This window comes from Adiantum capillus-veneris, chromosome 1 (genome assembly GCF_014529385.1).
Source record: "Adiantum capillus-veneris isolate H3 chromosome 1, ASM1452938v2, whole genome shotgun sequence".
NCBI classification, from domain to species: Eukaryota; Viridiplantae; Streptophyta; class Polypodiopsida; order Polypodiales; family Pteridaceae; genus Adiantum; species Adiantum capillus-veneris.
This window is the reverse complement of record NC_140931.1, coordinates 63,550,342-63,566,974: the sequence shown is the minus strand read 5'-3', so window position 1 is coordinate 63,566,974 and position 16,633 is coordinate 63,550,342. Positions and strand designations below refer to the sequence as shown.

The 16,633-nt window shown below is 42.3% G+C and overlaps 1 protein-coding gene across 1 annotated transcript; it reads left to right on the top strand.

The window, feature by feature from the left end:
• Positions 1 to 2,725: 2,725 nt before the first annotated feature.
• Positions 2,726 to 5,990, top strand: LOC147464900 (uncharacterized). Its single transcript, XM_086510378.1, has one exon. It carries the CDS (start codon positions 4,761 to 4,763, stop codon positions 5,442 to 5,444), a length of 684 nt encoding a protein of 227 aa, XP_086366504.1. The 5' UTR covers positions 2,726 to 4,760; the 3' UTR covers positions 5,445 to 5,990.
• The last annotated feature ends 10,643 nt before the right edge of the window (positions 5,991 to 16,633 follow it).

Here is a 16,633-nt window from a genome sequence, read left to right as displayed (position 1 = left end):
TATGGTGAGAGACACTAAAGAAAAATCTGATGTGGTGGCAGAACCCCTCCTTGAAACAAAAGAACCAGAGCTTATAGTGCCTGACAGTGAAGATGCCTTAGACAGAATTCCATTCGTAGAGGAAGACTGGCCAGGACACATATGGGAAAAAGTGAGAGAGATCAATGATCGGAGCCTAACTCTAAAGTCAGCTCCTATAGAGGAATTATGGTTGGATAACCTACCTTCTGATATGAACGTGGATGTACAATCCTTGTACGGGGATTGTGGATCTCAAGTTTCAGGAATGTCGAAACCATTGACCTTGAAAACATTACCTTCTTACTTGGAAGATAACGAAGATGAATCCATCGGGTGAAAGACTAAAAAGATCTGAACAGACCCTAGAAGTAGACAACATTCATTCAATCATGTCTACACCCATCCAATGCACTCTTACCTTGGGAGAACTGTTAAAACTCAGACCATACTTATGGAATGATCTACAGAAAACCCTAGAGAAGGTGGGGATAACGGGGTTAATCTGGAAAATTTGAAAAATAAAATGAACAACAATATTCGATATGTCCCCATGAACAAAGTGGGAGAATATTTTGAAGCAGAAGAAGGAAACACCACCCTCCCAGTGAAATATAATGACATTGAAACCATGGCAATACTGGATAGTGGAGCAGGCATAGCCATAGTCACTAAAGCAGTATGGGAATCCTGGGGACAACCAACTATTAGACAAACTCGAATGAAATTATAGTTGGCTGACGGACACATTGAGAGACCATTAGGGCTGCTTGAAAAAGTGATAGTCAATTCCTGTGGAATTGAATATCAACACACTTTTTCCATAGTAGACTTTGAAAAAAAACTCAACTATGAAATCATATTGGGAAAACCTTTCATGCGGCAGGTACAGCTTATCCAAGATTGGGGAAACTATTATCTGTACTTGAAGCAAGTGGGATCTATAACAAGAGTAAATCTTAAAGATCACACTTATAGAGATGTCTTGAAAACACCATCCAAGAGTTTGTTTCAATCTCTTCGGCTGAAACTAAACTTCCATCCTAATTAAACAAAGACACTCCTATTTGGATGTGTGGATACCATTTTTCGGAGTTCTCTTTGTAAAACATTTATTATTTTGATAAATCGAGAATATTGTAACTCCTATTTTCTCGGATAAACTCTGTAATTAATGATTCGGGGCTACAAGCTTCCAGATTGTATCAGACAATCATTTTTCAGCTTTGGTAGAACTCCAGATTATTAGTTTGACCATCCAAAAACTTTGGCTAAGGTATAAAAGCCAATTTTTGTAAGTTTTTTATAAGTTTTTGGATAAGAAATACACAGCGTGAGCTAACAGCGCTGACTCCTCTCCTTCTCGCGCTTCTTACTCTCTCCCCGGTTATCACATTGCAGTCGTGTTTGTTGCATTGCAACCGCAGGTAAGAGCTCTACGCATTGGCGTAAACACATCATGGTATTTCGTAGCTTTTGGCGTCACCAACCCCACGGTCTAATTTCATCATAACTAAGAGTTTACACTTCAAAATCAAAAACTAAACATAGGCGGGATATTGGGACATCATTGTTAAGCATTTAACTGCATTTTGGGTCGAAAATGATTAGGTCAAAAATTCGCTGCTATTAATAATCACGATTTTGGAACTTGACCTAAAGTGGGGTTTGAGACCATAAGCATGTGTGCTTAGGTCTTATAAACATGTCTTAAAAGTTTTGTAACGTTTGAATGTCATTTGATGTTGTAACGGATGTGATTTGTTTATCGATGAACGATTGGCTTTTGGTGATTTCAGTCACTTGAGTGTAGCCTGAGTTAGATGCGAGTTATTAGTTGTTTTGCGAGAGATTGACAACCTCTTGTAACCTCTATGCATTAGTCGAGTCAGTTTCTTCTCATGGTTTGATAATTTAATCGTGGTTCTCGCTAATACTGTAATAAAATAGGATGGTGAGATTAAACATGCGTCCCACAATATGTCAAATGTGAATCTTGATGATTTTGAAGCTCTCTGAATGCATGAAGCCCAATGATTAGTAGTGGCTCAATTTGATGTGGTTTGAAGATTGCCGACACTTCTAGCAATTCCGCTCTTCTCATAGTGATGCGGGATTGAATGTGACCCGTTTGCACAACCATGGGATTATCCACACTAAAGATGATTTTCATGGACCTTTATTGCATCGAGAGTTGGTGGCAGTTGGTGGCGTTTGAAAGGGGGCCAAACCCAAGGCTTTTTAAAGCTTTAAATTGGAAAAAAAAGGGACGCTGCATGAAGCATGACGCCATTGCAGATAGCAGGAAAGGAGGCCAAGCATGGAAAAGGGCTGCCATCTGCCAGGCATGCGAGGGGAAAGGTGCCATCTGGTGGCGGGGACTACATAAGGCAAGACAAGAGGCCGCCATCAAGAACAGAGAGGGTGGAGAAAGAGGGCTGGACTGCAGTAGGAGGGACCAGAGGTGGATGTTGCAAGTTGCATGGAGGGACCCTCGCAAGTAGGGAAGCTGGGTCGTGACCAAGGGGGAGGCCGCCAGTTTGGGGGCTCACATTACAGGAGGGGCGGTAGTCAAGGACTGGGGGAGAGTGACCATGGAGGACCTGGGGGCAGGTTGAAACACAGCCAGTACTGGTGAGTGAGAGGAGGAGCTTGACTGGAGTAAGAGGAGCCAAGAGAGAAGGGAGTGGCTCAAGTTGCATAAGAGGAGGGGCCCGGCCCACGAGCCGAGTTGGAGGGTGTTGGACACAATGCCGAGAGTGGCATCGTGACACAGAGGCCGCGACCTGCAGACCATCAGGTATAAGTTTGCTGCACTATATGCATAGGAAGGAGGAGCCGGCTTCAGGGGCTGTGCGCCAGAGACATCAAGAGTGACCATGGAGGTCTTGAGGGCAGGTTGAAACCCTGCCAGTACTGGTGAGAGAGAGGAGGATCTCGACTGCAGTAAGAGGAGCCGAGAGAGAAGGGAGCAGGCCCACGAGTAGGGTTGGAGGGCGCTAGACACAAGGCCGAGAGTGGCATCATGACACAGAGGCCGCGACCTGCAGGTGGAAGGGCTGCAGCCAATCGGGTATAAGTTTGTTGCACTATATGCAGAGGAAGGATGTGCTGACTTAGGGCTGTGCAGAGACATCAAGAGCGTAAGGGGGGCATTATTTGAAGAGGGCGCGCTGGCATGGGAACCAGGAAGCCGTAAGGTCCACCAAGGTAAGGGAAGCAAGAAGAGGAGGTTTCCAAAAGGTGATGAAGGGCAACAAGCTGCATACAAGAGGGGGCTCGTGTGTAGGGGACAGGCAAAGAGGCGGTATGAGCGGCCTGGTCAACCCGCAGAAGGAGAGAGATGTTGTTTTGCAGAAGGTAGCCGGGGTCATCAAGGGAGAATAAAGCGACTCAAAGGTGTTGAAGAGCCACCATGGCTGCAAGCAAAAAGCAGGGATTGTCGTGGCCATTGATGCCGTCATTGTACTCACATATGTGTTTTGATGCATGATTTCTCTATGGTTTATGGTGACTACTCGACTCGGATCATTTTGTTCTTTTGTCTTGTCTTGTGCTAGTCCATGGTAGCGTTGGCTCCGGAGCACACGGGTGTGTGTGCACAGAGAGAGAGAGAGAGAGAGAGGGAGAGAGTGATAGCGTGAGTCGATGGTATGTGAGATTGCTGATTTGGATGTTCTATGTATTATCGAGTACAGTCAAGAGTTGATGGTGTGTTGTTGGGTCAATTAAGGGCTGCAGTGTTCGTGGTTGGTGTGTATAGCCGACACTTGAAGGCGCGTCCTTGCATTGAAGGTTGGCAGAAAGTATGCGTGTGTGTGTGTGTATGATTTATGTGTGGTTAGGGGTGTGGAATTTATGTTGGGCTATATAGAGGCAAGCTTCGAATGTGCTGGGTGTGTTCCCCCCTTTCCATCAGTGGTGCCCCCACTAAGGATCTACTGATTGATCCTTGGTGAAGATTTAAAGCCTGAAGATGATGCCTGATATTGAATTGGTGCTTGCTGGAGAAGAAGAGGCTACAGATTGGTTTTCCAATCTAAAGCTATACCTATTGCATAGGAGAATTTGTGGAGATAAAGCCAAATTGAAGGCACTACCATTGGTTCCACAAGGACAAGCCAAAGGCTGGTTTGAAGGATTGAAGGTTGTAGATCGGCACTCGTAGAGTGAGATTCGCAAGCGGTTTGTTGAAGCTTTTCAAATGCGGGTTTCTCTATCGGACTTGGGTGAACAATTGAGCAAGCTAAAGCAGGATGTAAGGAAATATTTTGCTTTGTTTTTGGATGAATTTGAGTCTATTTGGAAGAGGCTAGCTGTTGTTACATGTGTGCAAAATGGAGATCATTTCAAGCGAGAGCAGTTTCTAGCCTACTTGCATCCATGAATCAAGGAGAAGGTCGAGTGTGGTGGTGCAGAGGACTATGCAAAAATGTTTTCCTTAGCAAAGATAAAGAGCAGGAAAGCAAAGAGGAAGCTGGAGATGGGCTTGTTGAAGCTTGTAGTTTATGGGTATAGCTCAACAACGGAGCTTCATCATGTGCCAAAAGAAAGTTCAAGCTGCTTTGCCATTGGTAAGCCAATCTGGACATTCGTTTCAATTTGCCTGGTTAGCAAGGATGTGGTCTTGGTTGAAGTGTGTATGCATGAAGAATCAAATGAAGTTATGGATCAGAACTCACAGGACAAGTTTGAAGATGTTCGCAAAGTGATGGTCGAAGCTGTGCAGAAAGAAGCTAGACATGGGGTTGGGCAACCTTGCCCTTTCGATTGTGTTGAATCCAGAAGGTGTGGACGATGTCAACATACCAAAGAATGAGGTAATAGATCATGGCTTTCTTTCTCTCTTAGCAGATGATATGGTCGTAGAAGAAGTCCTTAAAGAGCAGATTAGTGTTCAAGCAACAATGGGTGAGCAATCCGATTTGCTCTCGCATGAAGTGGTTGAAGAAGTAGCATCAAAGGCTATGGTGGACAAAGATTGGCACGGTGAGTCAGGTATGGAGTGTATGCCATTTGAAGGACCTACAACAGAAGGCATGCTTGAGAAGCAGGTAGGCTTTGCTCTCCAAGAAGAATCACCATTGAAAGACAGTTTGCCAGAGTTTTGTGCCATGTTGTTGATGGTCATGTTGTTGAAGGTTGCTTTGCAAGCAATTGTGTACGGATTGCAAAGTGTTTTGAGAGAAGATTATGCTATAGAGGACTCTCGAGCAGGTGAGAGGATAATGATGTATGGTGCAGATGCTTCACAGGTTGGTTCACAAGCTTATTTTGTGTATGAAGCCGACGTATGGATACAGGTTGTTGAAGATCGGTGCTATGCCAAGCTGCACGAGAGGCTTGTTTTTGGGTTTACAGGGGCAAAAAAATGGTTGATTATGAATGTAGTACAGAGATGGCTGTGTTCAATGCCATGTATTTGATCCTAGTAGAGTTTGCATCACAATTGGGAGAGCCTATGACTTTCCATTTGATCCGGGGGATTCTACAGCTGATAAAATCTCTCTCTCTATCTAACTACTGCTTATGTACATACTAAGTGTCATTTTTTTATTATGCAATCATGTCTTATTTAAATAAGACAGTGGTTGAGCATGGCTCAACTAGGGGGGTGGGCAATGATGGTACAAGCAAACACTGTCGACCCAGGGAGAAAGCCTGAAGCATGTACATGGACGATGACAGGTGGGTAGGACAATACTTGTACATCTGCTTGATGCCAGTTGTGGCCGACATTATCGGGCAGTGTATGTCAAATGTGGATCTTGGCGATTTCGAAGCTCTCTGGATGCATGAAGCCCAATGATTAGCAGTGGCTCAATCGGATGCAGTTTGAAGGTTTCCAACACTTGTAGCAATTCCAATCTTCTCAGAGTGATGCGGGATTGACTGTGACCCATTTGCACCGCCATGGGATTATCCACACTAAAGATGATTTTTATGGACCTTTATTGCATCGGCAGTTGGTGGCGTGTGAAAGGGGGCCAAACCCAAAGCTTTTTAAAGCTTTAACTTGGAAAAAAAAAAGGGTGCTTCATGCAGAATGACGCCATTGCAGATAGCAAGAAAGGAGGCCGGGCATGGAAAAGGGCAGACATCTGCCAAGCATGCGAGAGGCAAGGTGCCATCTGGTGGCGAGGGCTGCATAAGGCAAGAGAGGAGGCCGCCATCAAGAATGAAGAGGCTGGAGAAAGAGGATTGGACTGCATTATGCAAAGGGACCAGAAGGTGGATGTCGCGAGCTGCATGGAGGGACCCTAGCAAGCAGGGAAGTTAGGTCATCACCGAGGAGTCCACGAGGTGGGGGCCTCACGATACAGGAGGGGGTGGTAGTCAAGGACTGGGGGACGGCGACCATAGAGGACCCGAGGGCAGGTTGAAACCCAGCTAGTACTAGTGAGAGAGAGGAGGAGCTCAGCTACAACAATAACAGGAGTCAAGAGAGAAGGGAGCGGCTCGGGTTGCATAAGAGGAGGGGTCCAACCCACGATCAGGGTTGGAGGGCGTCGGACACAAGGCCGAGAGTGACATTGTGACACAGAGGCCGCAACTTGCATGAATGACAAACCCTTCTTGTAGATTGCACACTCTACTATCTACTAGAGTATGCACCTCCAAGTTACTCACCTCTCTCTCCTTTTACTCTCAGTAATTCTTCCCCTTGAGCCCACAACCATGTGACAATAAAAGTATTTCTTAATCTTTTGTATTCACAATAAAATTGATTAGGTCTAATCCTAATCAAGGCTCCTAAAAACCTATAAATAGAGCCCATTCCTCTGTGTAAAATCCATGTCCACACTATTGCCCACTACTTTGAGTGTACCATTCTCCATCTTAGTTGTAGGGAGAGAGAGTGAGCTCTCTATACACCATCACTTGTGTGTATAGGAAAGCTTCTTTGAGTTAGTTGGAGCATTGTAAGGGAGTGAGTAATTCATAACTTCCAATCAAAGTTGTACCTACTCTTGCACATCAATTAAATCAGTAAGTTGGGTGCAACCGCAGTTCAAAACTCTCTTGAGTTTCTCCAATTCATGCTTGGCAACCTCCTCTCGTTTGGTTTAAGGTGACACATTTTCATTTTGAGATTCTTGTGTAGTATTTGCTTGTATGTGGCTCAAGAGCTCTTGTGTTTGTTTTGTTGCTTGGAATTACATTATAAGAGGGTTGTATGGTGAGAGGATTCCCATAACCCTAAGATAATGTGTAGATCGCAACATCATCAAACTTAGTTGCGTCTCTTGACTCTCCTCCAGATTCTTTGTACATCCACGTCAATCATTTAAATTGAAGCTTAATTTTTGTACAAATCTCTCTCTCTCTCTCTCTCTCTCACTCTCTCTCTCTCTCTAGATGTTTGGTGTGTGTATTTGTAGCATTGATATTAGTGTTATTGTACCCTCCCTTCTTGCTTGTATTGCTCAGGGATTCTCCTCTTCGGCGTCCTAGTTCGCTCTCTAACTAGGTGGTGCCCCTTCACTTGTTGTTGGATGTGGGTTTTTTGTGGGTTTCTCTTGTTTGTGGTTGCCCCAGTCCCAATTGAGCAACACGAGAGCCTTGAGGGCTATTCAGAGGTCGCCTCTTTTGTTACCCGCCCCGAACCGTCTCAATTTTGGTGCCCCAACTGAGGAGGGCTTGTGTATGTTTTTGTGTAGGTTCAACCTTAGAATAGTCAAGTAGTTTGCATGAATTAGGAAAGTTTATATAGTCCTTTCATTTCCATTGCAAGGCAAAAGATACACATAATTCCTACTATTAAGTTGCAATGTTAACGTGTAATTCATAGGATTTTAGGTCCTCTTAGGTTGGTCGAGATAAATGCTTCAATCAATCCTTTTAATTTGCCTCTCATTAGTATGATATTAGCTTAGACGTCTATATTTCTGTGTTATTTAAAGCATTAGGACATATATAGGCCATGGATAATGCCCAAGAATAGATGTTTTTCCTTTTCATTTCACTCCACACATTAGAATAAATATTGCAAATAGTAGAAAAATCCATTTTCAGTAGCGTATGGTGTTCATGTTTGGTGCTCAAAGAGTAGGAGAAATTCTAGCGTCACCAAACCATGTCATCCTGCCTCTTGTTGACTATCATAGATCATTTGATGTGCATATTTTTACTTTGTTGTAGAATAGATTGCAGTTTAGAAAACATAATTGTGTAAATTTTCTAAGAAAGGAAAAAGCATGTTGTCACTTTGAAATTGATTCAATAAAGGCCCAACGCCAAATGATAGGATATCCTCTCTTTTTTGGAGAGCCTGCCGAGGATGCCGAGCTATTTCTAGTAAATTTTGAAATGGCTTGCCGCATAAAATGAGTGATAGTAAAGAGGAACGCTTAGAAATGTTTAGGTAGTTCTGAGGAAGGATGCTAGCATTTGGTTTGACTCTCTATCTCAGAAGGTTAAGGGAAACTATAACGAAGTCATTGATCATTTCAAGTGATACTTCTTTGACCGCCAAAACACTCAAAATCTATGGCAAGACATCGTTTCTCACAAGCAAAAAGACTTAGATGACTACTACATGTATAAACAAGAGTTTTTACGTCTTTGGACTATATGGGTGAGAAATGTTGCTAGCCCTGGTGATGGTGGAGAGTTCCTAAAGAAGGAGAGGTTCATAGTCGGTCTCTTTCCCACACTCAAGATAAAAGTTGAGGTGGGTGTACCTTCTACCTTTGATGCAGCTGAAACTAGGGTTGTTGAGAAGTATAGGAAACTCAAGTGTTTAAGAGGAGAGGTTCCAATCGAGGGTCCTAGATCTAAGGGAAAATTGCAAGCATCAACATCTAGAGAGATTCTTGAGGCAACAACGGAGGTAATTGAAAATTTAAATGAATCCTTAAGCAACTTGTCAGTTCACCTTGCACAAGTTGTAGGTCCCAAGGGACAAACAAAGAAAGCAAAAGAGCGAGAGCCACGACCTAGCCGACTTTTGCAATGTTGGAATTGCAAAGAGTCTCAACATGGGATGTATAATTGTTCTTGGCCCCGTGGGGAGCCAAGGAGACCTAACTTGAATTACCCAATGATGAATGCAGGTGAAGGAACTAGTCAACAACCATGGCTTTTACAAAGTCCAAATGGAGCAAGACCACCTCCACGAGGAGTGGAAGCAGTTCCACCTTTTCCAGATCCAAATGTGCATGTGGTAGAGGTGACAAATTCAAATGAGGTGGACATGGAAGAAAACATCATTAAGCATGGCCGTGGAAAAGGTAAGGAAAAAGAAGCAGTCACGTCACAAAGCGACCATGGATGCAAAAAGAAGGTGAGGGAGACCAAGGAAGCCAAGCGGACTCGACGTCGTATCAACCTCCAAGACTTCCCCCTTGGACATAATATGGCTCCATACAACTTGTTGGAAGACATGAGAGGTAAGGGTCTTGATATCTCATGGCCTCAGTTTCTTGCATTATGTCCACAAATTAGGAGGGATTTAACGAAGGCAGTTAGCACTAGGTGAAAGGTAAAAGAGAGTGTGCCTGTTGTAAAAATTGCACAAGCTGAAATGAATGAGGATATTACACCTGTGCTAGATTGTTACATCAAAGGAATATTGGTTAGGAAAGGTCTAGTGGATGGGGGTGCACAAATTTGTATCATGATAAGGGGACTCATACAAAGACTAGGCATGCACATCCATGAGACACCTGAATTCAAAGTGAAAATGGAAAACAATAGCAAGGCTATGTGCGTAAGCATTTGTAAAAATGTCTTTGTGGAGGCCATTGGCATTAAGAAGGCGGTGGATTTTTATGTTATGTCAACCAAGGGAAGTGGCTATCCATTTATCCTAGGAAGACCATGGCTAATGAAAATGCGAGCTTTGCAAGATTGGGGAAGTGGAAAGTTGATTTGCAAGAATGACAATCATAAGAAGGTTATCTTTGACATGAAGGAGCAATGTCAAGAGGAGATCTATGAAGAATCATCTCAAAGTGAGATGGAGGAAGAGTGGATTGATAGCACTTTAGAAGAAGAAGGTAGCGGTAGCACTACGGAAGAGTAGTCTTCCATTGAAGTCATGGGGGTGAGATTTAATCCAAACAACCATAAGACCTCTTGTCAAGGTTTGGAGAAGATAGGTTTCCAAGAGAACCAAAATGTGGAAGATGAAGGAATGTTAGAAAGTATGTTGTCTACAACACTTACAAAGGATAAAAGAGAGGAGTTCAAAGGTGTGTTAAGGAAATTTCCTAGGATTTTTGCTAAAGACTACACCGTTGTGTGTGGAGTAGATGATGTTCAATAGAATGTCGAGCTAAAGCGAAAAGCCACACCTAAGGCTCAAAAGCTACAAAGGCTAGGAGTCATCAAGGAGTAGGCTTTACTCAAGGAGGTAAGAAAAATTCTAGTAGCAAGTTTCATTTATCCAGTGGAGAATTCAAAGTGGGTCTCTCCCGTTGTTGTCACTCTAAGAAGAACGGCAAGTGGAGGGTGTGTGTGGATTACCGTCCATTAAATGAGGCAATAAAAAGAGATCACTTTCCCCTCCCATTTTGATGAGATACTAAATAAGGTAGTTGGTCACAAGAAGTACACTGTGTGTGATGGCTATTCAGGTTACTTTCAAATAGCTATCGCATTGGAGGATTAGTTGAAAACAACCTTCATCACTCCTTGGGGTTGTTATGCTTTCCAAGTCATGCCATTTGGCCTGAAAAATGCTCTTGCAACTTTCCAACGCTTCATGAACATGGTGTTTCAATCATTCTTTGGAAAGTCCATTAGGGTTTTTATTGATGATTTTTGTATTTATAGCTCAAAATCATTATATCTACAAAAGGTAGAAGAGGGTTTGAATAAACTCTACGACATGGGAGGTCAACTCAACCTCGACAAGTGCCACATAGGTGAGGATGAAATGATCTTGCTTAGTCATAAATTTTCTTACAAAGAGTGAATCATTCAAAGTCAAAGGATCTTATTGAGTTACCATCACCCAAGAGTCTTGGAGGTCATCTCATTCATTCAAAAGGTGAAGTATACGTCACGCTTCATTCACTTAGCCTTGGCGTTACTTCACCCCTTGCAAAAAATTGACACAACAAGTCTAGTTTGTTTGGTCTGATGAGCTTGAAGAATATTTTTGTAACATCAAAGTCATTCTGTTAGAACTACCAACACTTATGCCTCCTTGTTAGGAGTACACATTCTTTGTTAGCTCTAGTGTTGGAAAGAAAACAATTGGTGAAATTTTAGTACAACAAGATCCCCACAGTATCGGGATGCGACCCATCTAATTTGCTAGTAGGGTCATGAATGCTTTGGAGAGAGGCTACTTGGAGGCAGAACTCATGATGCTTTCTCTCATGTTTACGGTGAGAAATTTTAGATCCTACTTGCTATCAAAACTGTAGAAAATTTGTTCCCTTGGGTGTTATCTCAAATGAATCTTAGTACTATGATCTCAAAGTGGATTATGGAGTTACAAGAGTTCCAATACTCTTTCAAGGTAGAAGATAGTGTTTGTGCACAATTGGTAGGGATTATCACTTATAGGGTACATGAGAAGGAGATAAAGGTGCCTGAAGTAAAGACCCTACTATTTCCACAACCAAAAAGTATTCCTAATGCTTTTACCTTGTTCTTTGATGGAGCTTTCTGAAGGCCACAGGAAAAGCAAGGGGGAGGGCTAGTGTTTCTCACCCCAAGTGGAGAGGTGGTCATGAAAGAGAAGGTCAATCTACAAGGTTCAACTAGCAACAATGAAGCAGAGTACAACATACTACTTCATATTTTGAAGATGTGCATCAGCCAAGGTATACAATGTCTCATGGTAAAGGGGGATGCACTTCTAATTGTGAAGCAGACTTTAAGCATTTGGGCATGCAAAAATAAAAGACGAAGGGCCAAACTTCATGCCATCCGTAGGTTATTCAATCAATTTGAGGAGGTGCAATGATATCATATTTCTAGGAAACAAAATGAGGATGCTAATTTACTTGCACAACAAGCAGTTGCGTGTATTGAGAAAGAAGTGCCCGTCATCATGGTGGCGACTGTCATCAAGCAACCGAGGTACAAGGGATTGGAGTCATTGGCTCCCATTATTGGCTACATTTTGGGCGGCGTGTAAGTATGGAGCCTGATTTACCCTTTGTAGTTTTTTGTGTTAAAAACGCACATTTGTAAGGCCCCCATTATGAGGAGAAGCCATCGTGCGTGAAGAAAATCACTCGGCAGAAAACTAAATCACTCACTGGAAACCAAAATTTTCATGGCCAGTCTCAAGAGGCTTCATCGAAATATTCCTTTTCGTCAAAATATTATGGCTACACGGAGGCCGAAAGTGGTCAAAAAACGATCGGTCGGTTGGCCGGTTGGCCGGTGGTCGGTAGTCAATGGCAGATGGCCGATGGCCGAATTCAATGGCCAGTGGCCGAATTCAAAAGCGGACTTGTCTTCTCAAGGGCGGCCACATGTTGAACCATAAATGTGCACTACTCCCTAGGCTAGCACTAAGGTCTAGGATAATTAAAGGGTTGCCTAAGAAGAGGCACCAAAGGGCATGGGAAAGCTATAAATATGCATTGTAATCTTAAGCATCAAGATGAATGAGTAAAGATTGTGGCATTTCTTGTTTATCTATCTCCTCTCTCTCGTCATCTTGCTCATGCCCTCTCTCTAACTGTTTTTTCTAACCACCGCCTTCTCTCTCTCTCTCTTGATTATGCATGGGCCACGAGGCTAACACATGGCGATCCCAGTTCTTGTAGAGATGCGAACGAGTTTAGATAACTGCGGAGGAGATGATGGGGAGGTTACTTTGGAGGTTTGAGAGCTTTCAATGGGCATGGCACGAGTTCGAAAGTCCTTTTCTTGAAGCGCAATTTTGTGCAGGCCAAAAGAACTTTGTGACTTACTCTGCGTACCATTAAGCCTTGAACCCATGTCGACAATGAGTTGGAAGGTAGAAGCATTAGGGTGACACCACGCTGTTGTGTGTAATGCATTCATAGTAAAGTTATGTAACTATTATTGTCATTGTGAGAGTTGTGTTGCAGCCGCTTGCAAAGAAGGCAATCACATTAGGTGAAATTTGGACTCACAAAGGAGCTCTTTAAGCAGTTTGACTTTACCTCTCTCTACCAAAACGGGTGCAGGTGCATGGATAAATTTTTGCAAACAGACTCCAAAGTTGGTGGAGGTTTGACAGTTAGAATGTCCTCTTCAAGCTCTTTCTACTAATATATAGCACGCCATGAGATTCCTCATATTTTAGAAGATTCTTTTTTTGATTCACTTAATTTTCTGACTGTCAAACCTCCACCAACTTTGGAGTTTGTTTGCAAAAATTTATCCATGCACCCGTTTTGGTAGAGAGAGGTAAAGTCAAACTCCTTAAAGGGCCCCTTTGTGAGTCCAAATTTCACCTAATGTCACTCCTATGGTGTGCCGACTAAAATCTTCTTGTTAAGCCCCAATGGTGCAACCATGGAGTAATGTCAATGCATCCCTATAAAGGGCCGTGTTCAAGCCTGTGATACTGCAAAATGGTTTTCGAGTTTGCTTTTGCAAAGGCAAAATTTGTTTTCACTGCTCGTAGGCCAAAGGAGAGACTAATTACGTGTAGTGTGAGTGCTGCATAAGGCCAGCCGGTTACAAGGAGAAAACTCGCTGCATCGTATCAACTGCACAGAACAAGGTAGTGTCTGAGGGTCACTGTGCTTCCAAGAGGCGCAACCACTCTGTCGACAAAGACCATTGCCCCAAGGTGGTTCCCATGCCGCTTGCGTCATGAACCACTGGCTTCATAATTTCACGCAAGCAAAATAGAGTCCAAGCCCTTGATGCTAGGAGGAAATCAAATGCATGCCACAATGGTCTGTATTGAGAGGCACAACCACCTAGGTAACTATATTAATATCTTGATTAACACACATCTAATAGCATTTAATGGCGGTATTCTCTGTGAGCAGTAAATCGGTCAAGTATTTCACCTCAATGTAGTTTGTGTCATCAGCCAATAATCACCCAGTATATCCTTCTAGTTTGGAAATTTGTTAAATTTTCAACTTGATAAGAGGAAATCCCCACGCTCTTGTCAGGGAGCCCGTGAAATGAAAAATAAAAATAAAGTTGTGTGCATGAACGTGGTCAAAGAAGCATGCTATAAAACCTTACGCCCTAGAAACGTTTTGCTGCAATGCCTGATTTTAGGCAATTTTAACATGCGTATTACATACTTTAAGTATGTCGTGAATGTAAAATGAGGGCATGAGGAACAAATCGGAGTGACCTTGCATTTTTTGTGGCGAGAGTGACCACAAATGGATGCAATGTCGCAATAAACCATCATCACAATGCGGTCATGAGGACCATAAAGCCCGCCATTGCTCATTGACATTATTAGAACAGTTTTACATTTGAGAGCATGACATTGCACAAAAAAAATTTCATAAACCCAAGGCATGGGTAGCGGATTTTGTCAATGCAGTACAAAAAGCATATACATGGTTTTGCAAGCATGGAGGGAACAGACACAATACATATCTGCATTTGAATCTCATCAAAGAGTTGCAAGAGAACACTGAAAATTTGGATGAGTGCCTTAAGGAGAGGAGACTTATTAAAAAGTGTTGAGAGCATGGCATATTGTAGCCAAAGAGGGAGTAGATAATTACTCAAGTGATCATGACGACCATGATGAACATGGGAATGGTAGGAATGGGATGGATATTGGAGTGAAGAAAGAGGACGCTATGAGCCAAGAGAGCCAAGGAGAGTCCCCGAGTAGCTCTATACTCACATCTTGCACCATCAACCAAAGCATTGTGGGTCAAATTCCATCAGTTTTTTATGGTGAATTGCATAATTTTGATGTCGATTATCATGAGATGGATCAAGAAAACAATGTTTGCAACTCTAAAGTAAATCAATGCTTTGATGAGCTTTTTGATGAAAAATTGAAGACATCTCAATGATGAAAATGATGAAATTTCACTTCTTGTTGACGAAGAAAATGATGTGATCAATGATTTTGTGAATTCTCTTGCACTAGGAGAAGATTTTTGTGTTGCTCATGATGTTGAAATGGCAACTAAACAAAAATGATGTTCTTTTTTATGAAACAATCAAGCAACAAAATGTGGTGTGCGTGAAGCAACCTATTTCACAAACTAAGGGTATGCTAAATGAATGTTTGCTTGAGGCAATGTTGTGTGATGGGATATGTGTATTTATCCACACAATTAGTGCCTATGTAAAGCATGATGGGGCTTGTATGCTTATCCTTGCTAGGAAAGGTGATGATGTTGTGGTTTTGGACAAACTAATGCTTATTTTTGTGCATGATGATGCAAAGATCTTATGGCTTTTTCTCATTGTAAGCCTAGAAGGAGACCATGTTTGGTGGTTTGAAGTCCAAATTGCATCAAGGAATGAAGTTTCTCTTTGCACAAATAACATGGAGCTAAGGTTTTTTTATTTCAATGTGCTTGTTGAAAGCATAGCTTTACAAATTGAAGCCAAAGCTCACAATCTTTTTGAAGAAGTGTTTGTCAAAGCAAAGAATTTTTCATTGATGAATTTTGATCCTTGTTTGCAAAACAATGAAGCTTATTTTGAAATGAGTGTCTCAAAGATGGAATCTACTCAATGGAATGGAGATTTTCGCATTACTTTATGGTTTTACAATTTTTTTTTGTATGAGCATGCACACAACCTCCGCAACGTTTAGTTTGACGAATGGTATGGAGTCTACATTGATCTTCTTTTGTGAGATCCATTGCATCAACTTCACAAGTTTGTAGATTGTGTTACGGACGAAAGGAGACAAACATCCCTCAATGGCCACCGGTAAAATAAACTGCAAAACACGTCTAGCAATGATATTAAATTCCATACACGAATTTGTTACACAATTCCCACTATGATATATTCCACTTCAAACATATCTGACACATTTTATGCCAGTCGAGTGACTTCAAACGGGTAAGCTTCCCTTCTTTAGTGAAACACGTTCGGAGCGAGTGCATTACGCCAGTGGGGGTCCACACAGATCGAATGGTCTCTTTTACTTTGCGTTCTTGGGCTCTTGATGGGTTCCCAGTCCTGGCATGTTTCCAATAAATGGTGCACTTGTATTCACATTTTTTGTAAGAAGGCACACTATACCCGGTTTGGTGATTGTAATACAATATATAGCTTTAGGAAGTGTATTTGTGCATCTTGGATTAAGTTCCAGGCACTATGCTTTGCATTTTTTAAATGCTTGGGGGGGAAAAGGGCAGTGTTTCATGGTTTATTGTGATGTATATGTGTATCTTGGAGTAGACTCCAGGCACTGCACTTTGCATCGTGGTATTCTATGAGAACTGAGTTTTTGGATCAAGGGGATTGTAGAATTTGAGTCAGATTTTTGTGCCAAAAATCTTACCATCGGACTGTGCCAAGTGTTGAACCGTAAATGTGCACTATTTCCTAGGCTAGCACTAAGGTCTAGGATAATTAAAGGGTTGCCTAGGAGGAGGCACCAAAGGGCATGGGGAAAGCTATAAATATATATTGTAATCTTAAGCATCAAGATGAATGATTAAAGATTGTGACATTTCTTGTTTATCTATCTCCTCTTTCTTGTCATCTTGCTCACCCC

What these genes read in the sequence shown, in the direction of transcription:
- LOC147464900 (XM_086510378.1), top strand. Translation starts at nt 4,761, where the DNA reads ATGGGGTTGGGCAACCTTGCCCTTTCGATTGTGTTGAATCCAGAAGGT.